This window comes from Pinus tabuliformis, chromosome 5_1 (assembly GCF_031772625.1).
Source record: "Pinus tabuliformis cultivar Carrire ecotype Pingquan chromosome 5_1, CPIR1, whole genome shotgun sequence".
Classification (NCBI taxonomy): domain Eukaryota; kingdom Viridiplantae; phylum Streptophyta; class Pinopsida; order Pinales; family Pinaceae; genus Pinus; species Pinus tabuliformis.
Window position 1 is genome coordinate 583,297,791 of NC_142305.1, and position 5,745 is coordinate 583,303,535.

General features: G+C 32.9%; 1 protein-coding gene across 1 annotated transcript; it reads right to left on the reverse strand.

The window, feature by feature from the left end:
- Window positions 1-298: 298 nt before the first annotated feature.
- LOC149166181 (F-box/kelch-repeat protein At2g44130-like) lies at window positions 299-1,240 on the reverse strand. Its single transcript, XM_089430086.1, has one exon. It carries the CDS (start codon window positions 1,238-1,240, stop codon window positions 299-301), a length of 942 nt encoding a protein of 313 aa, XP_089286212.1.
- Between the last annotated feature and the right edge of the window lie 4,505 nt (window positions 1,241-5,745).

The following is a 5,745-nucleotide window of genomic DNA, read 5'->3' on the forward strand; positions in this document are numbered from 1 at the left end:
ATTAAAAAGTTAATAAATAAATAAATAAAAACCTCACCCAAAAAAATATCAAACTTGATGAGGTATAGACATTTTTTTAAAAACCACATTTTTTTTAAACCCCATCGTACAACATTTGATTGACTAGATAAGTGTTATCCTGATTGCTGCACATTATAATTAGAATCTAAAACATACGGTTGGCTAACAGATTTGCAAGAATATGAATAAACCTTTATTTTAACCTTTATTTTAAAAATGATTACAATCTAAGACATACGCTTGGCGAATAGATCATACAAAAATACGACGGATAATATCAGATGTGCACGGTTGCAGCGGATGTAGCAAAGCCGTCTAATTTTTTAGGTACGCACAATTCAATCAACTCGTCAGATGACGGGTTTAATAGAGAACAAACCCGGCGATTCGAATTGTTACATCGTTGACTCAAAAAAATAACGCCGCGCCACTCTGCAGTGCACCCAGCTTCACACAATTCTGTGTGCAGAAAAGTTTGGACAACCCAATCGTTTTTCTCTACGTCATATTTCATCAACTGTCGTTCATTGAAAGTATACAGCTGCCCAGAAACAACCAAAGACGACATCCTGAAAGAGGACACGGATCTCCACATATCATCCAATAGCCTCCACATCCCCGTCCTTGGATCATAAATTTCTGAATTATTTCCATTTTGGCTGAATACAAAGAATTCTTCTCCCAGAAAAACTCCATGACATCTGCCTAATGCTTGGCTCATTGGAGGCAGAATTTCCCACCTGTCTTCTTCCACATTGTACACCTCTGCTGTTGCGAGAAAATCATTCACCTGTCTTGCATTTTGGTTCCGTCTCCCACCAGCAACGTAGATAAGCCCGGTGGTAGAAGATAGAGAACAGGCGAAGCCGATCCTTGGTGTGGACATGTTGGCTCCTCGGCGCCATTGGGCAGACACGAAATCGAAAATATAAACTCTGTTTAAGGTTTCCACTAAGTTATCTGGATGTCGTCCGCCCATCAGAACCAGCTTCCCATTCACACAAATACACTCACAGTGCAATGGAAATCCAAGAGGGAAGTCCGGAATGGGACGCAGCATTTCCCAGGTGCGCCTGAGAGGGTCCAGTACTATTACTCTGCAGGTACTTAATATATTATATGAACCGGGTGGTGGACGATTCAAGTTCTGAATCATACAGATCAAGTGGTCACTCGTTCCAGAGGTCAGCCGCTCCTTATAAAATTCTGGGCTACTCATTATATCTTTCCATTTTTTGCACACCGCTTTGAGGTTATAGTGTGATTTATATGGAACTCTGAGCAAGCACTGTCGAATGAGGTCGTCCGGTAACACAAACATTGCAGCAACAGAATATGAATGATAAACCGGAGCAACAGAATATGAATGATAAACCGGAGATTCTATTTATTATTCACAAATGATATATATTTATAGTACATGGTGTGTCTTTTGGATTCATATTTCGAATGGTCTCTTGAATTCTTTTTGACTGTTCAGCTTCTACATTAACTTTCAAAAAATGAAGTATAGGCTTCCACATTAACCCTCAAAAAATGAAGTATCCAAATGGTCTCTTGAATTCTTTTTGACTGTTCAGCTTCCACACTAACCCTCTTCCACACTAACCCTCAAAAAATGAAGTATCCAAATAGTCTCTTGAACTCTTTTTGACTGTTCAGCTTTCACACTAACCTTTTTGACGGTTCAGCTTTCACACTAACCCTCAGCTTTCACACTAACCCTCAAAAAATGAAGTATCCAACAGTCATGAGTGGTTAACCTGAGTGGTTAACTGAAATGAATTGTGAAAGACTGAGTGGTTAACTGAAATGAATTGTGAATGACCATTGTGGTTAACTGAAATGAGTTGTGAATGACAATCCTTTACAAAACAATAATGGCGTATATGTGTTACCATGGTCTTCATCGCGTTTAATAATTTGCAAGGTGCCGTGGAGAAATTATGAATCGCTTGAAAACAAGGAGGATGATAAAAACCAGAACGGTTATAGAACAGCGAAACACAACCTCAAGAAATTATCAATCTCCTGGTTTATTATGAATCGTTTGAAAACAAGGAGGGTTAATATATATAAAAACCTGAACGGCTAGAAACTGAAAAATTCATTTCGTTTCAAGGAAGAAGTGACCGTTAAATATTTAACGTTAAAACGTTAAAGATTTGAAAGTTTGTTGAAATGTGAACGTTAAATATTTGAGGTGGCATTGACCCCTTCGACAAAGCTTTTAGATGTCATGAAAATGTAAATAGTTACGGATGCTTTGAATTAATTTTTTTCCGCTATTATTATTTAAATTTTTTAAAATAAAATTTAAAGAGATATATGTTAAAGGCCGGTTAATTGTGTTTATGGCACTTTTCTTACTATAAACGGTAAAAATATTATATTTTCTTAATATAAAAATGTATATATGGTCAAAATATTATAATATGATATTCATGTGAAATATAATCTAGTTAAAAGAAAAATTTTATTTTATTTTTATATAATTTGATTTAGTCAAAATATTAAACATTACATTAAGAAATCTCTATCACACTCCACTTAGGAATTTAGAAAATAAAAACTATCATCATATTATATTATAAATTTTATTTCTGAATGCATAAATCGATACCACATTAGGTTTTTGGATTTTGTAGACTACATATTTTAAACATGAAATTTCAAAAATTATTTCTGGATTCCAAATAAAATTGTCTGTGTGGCTTCCCCACTAGGTTCGTGCACCCTCTAATTTTAGTTAGAAATATTAATTTTTTTCTTCATTTATATTAGGGAAAGTGAGGTGCACCTCTAATTTCTGTAACCAATTATTAAACTTAACAACATCAATCTCACATTCATAAAGTTTGACGTCCACTTTTGCTTAAATTTTAAATAGTAATTGTGAAGGAGGGATGGTATTACAACTTTGTTTCGCTTTCACTCCTATTTTGGTTCTTCCCTATCTCTAGATTTTCATTTGATCCAACATCTATTTTAGAACCATCAACCTCCCCAAATTATTCTAACTTTTTCACTACATTTGCCATGAGGAGGGCCATGTCATGGGAGATATTAAAGAATTATCCTTCTATCCTCACAACTATCCCTTTTTCTACATTCAAATGGTTGTTATGACTAGATTCATCCACTATATATAGGGCTTCAAGACTTCCTTCATAATCCAATTCTCAAATTCTATAAACTCTCACAAAACAAATAAACAAAACTACTATGATATAAATATGATTTATAAACTATTGTGGATATCCTATTGGGATAGTTCATCAAAATAGACCTTGCAATATTTTAATTTATTTTGCAATTTATTTCCCTCGATACCTACTTCATTATTACTTAATCCTCAAATTTATGGAAATAACGGAATTATGAAAATGAATGAACAAGAAAACCAGCACACCAATCAAACATATGAACACAAGATATGACCTAGGAAACTCAATATGAGAGAAAACCTAGCTACATCCATGGAAAAATCCAGGTAGATCAACATGAAGGGATACTCGTCGACCAAACTAGCAAGGCCTAACCCCAAGGGTGTCGAGAATATTTGACCTAGTGGCCTCCCGATAGACGAGATACTTAGCAACAAGAACTTGACCAATTGAAAAAGAGAAAACCTAGCTACTAGCACAACCATATAAGTTAAATGGTCGATAAATGTTGATAGGAATCAATCCATGATAAACATCAAGACACTTACTTCATGATACATCTTAAATTACTAAAAAAAATCATAAAATTTAACTAAGTTATAACTTTAGTTTAAATTATTATTATTATTATCAATTATATACCACATGCCCAAAAATCCATAACTCATTTCATATGGCACTTTTTTTTCGTGAAGTATTATGTGATCCTCAAGGCTTGACCTGTGGCTTGAGGAGATGTGACTCATGGGCATCTAATCTGTCAAAGTCACCTAAGGATTGCACCCAACATGGGCCACACCATCCCTAAGATGATTGGATTTTTTAGCTTGTCTCCTCCCCGTAGCACAAGGCACAACCACCCTTCATGAAGTTTGATCTTGGGTCATCTTGTTGACGAAGACCATCCTCAACCGGTTGTGCTAGTGGGACTTAACCATTTCATATGACACTTGTTCGTATGGCATTTTTATTAATTTATTTAATTAAAATGGAAAAAAGCATATAAATACTTTGCATATAAATCTCAACCTTTAATTTTTTTATGCTATAATATTTTGTGGAGGTTGAATCTGTACCACCCACGTAACAATATTTATAATTAAATTAAAGTTATGGAACCTCTATTCCAATATAGACATGCCTATTCACATAACAAGGTAAGGCATATTCTTTCCTCTCTTTTCTTTAGTTATGAAATGAAAGTATAAATAAAAGGGAACTCACTATGGAATTTCCTTTGGTAGTGTGGCTTTAATGATGTCTATAAAATCATTTTTGTTCTTTTTATGCTCTCAAATCTAACTTCTATATTTTTTTCTCAATAATGGAACAAGTATAATGCTAAAAGAGTGAAGCTCCTCTCTTCCTATAAATACAATATTTAACATAATTTAATAGCCATCTTGGGTTATGGTTTTTGAATGCCTTGACCCCCAATTAGTTAAGGATTTGGGTACACTAGAATATTCTTGAAATTCCATACAGGGTCTACAAATATGAATAATGGTAGCTAATATTTCACCCACTTGATACCATAATGGTCAATAAGGTAGGTCAAGCTACGAGGCATAACTTCAACATACAAATCTTAATTGAGGTGATTTTCACAACATTGAAATGTTGTTGGTGTGTTGAATAACACTAAGAGATTTGAAGCTATGCCCAAAAAGTTTTGACCCAGAAAAATTGTTATGATGTCTCAAAATAACTCTAGAAAGTTTGAACTCCAATTCTTCAAAATATGACCCACCACTAGAATGGTCCAAACAAGCCAATTCCTCTAATATTTTCATAAAAAATACTAATATATATAACAAACTATATAATAGTACATTTTAAAACCAATTCCTCCTATATTTTTAGAAAAAATACCAAAATATATAACGAATTATATAATGATACATTCCTAAATAAAATGTAGAATATACCTTACTTCTCTCCCTAAAATCACTAAATCATCTCTCTCAAAGATAAGGAAAGTAATTTTTATTAAAAATAAATAAAAGTCATCGAAAGGAACTCAATATTTTAATGTAAGCAGGCTAAAGGAAAACGAAATTATCATAGTCACCATATAAGAATGTTTGCAATGACCTCCTTTTCAATAATTAAATAATCCCAAATTTGAATAGACGCATTAGCAAATCAATCATAATATTTTTTTAGTGGGTGATAATGTTGATAATTATTACTATCCACAAATATCAATTTTAATCTATTTGTGGTAATGAGTTAATTAGTTTTCTTTAAAAAAATGCATATTCAAAAAGACTTGAGAGGATTTTTCCAAACATTTTTAATGAGTTAATCCATTAGGAAGTTTAGTATTTTAATCTATTTGTGGTAATGAGTTAATTACTTTTCTTTAAAAAAAATGCATATTCAAAAAGACTTGAGAGGATTTTTGCAAACATTTCTAATGAGTTAATCCATTAGGAAGTTTAGTATTGTTACACATGTTCACAAATCGAGATATAATGAAGTTTAGTATTGTTACACATGTTCACAAATCGAGATATAATGGGGCTATATGTAAGATATTTTAAATAGAGATATA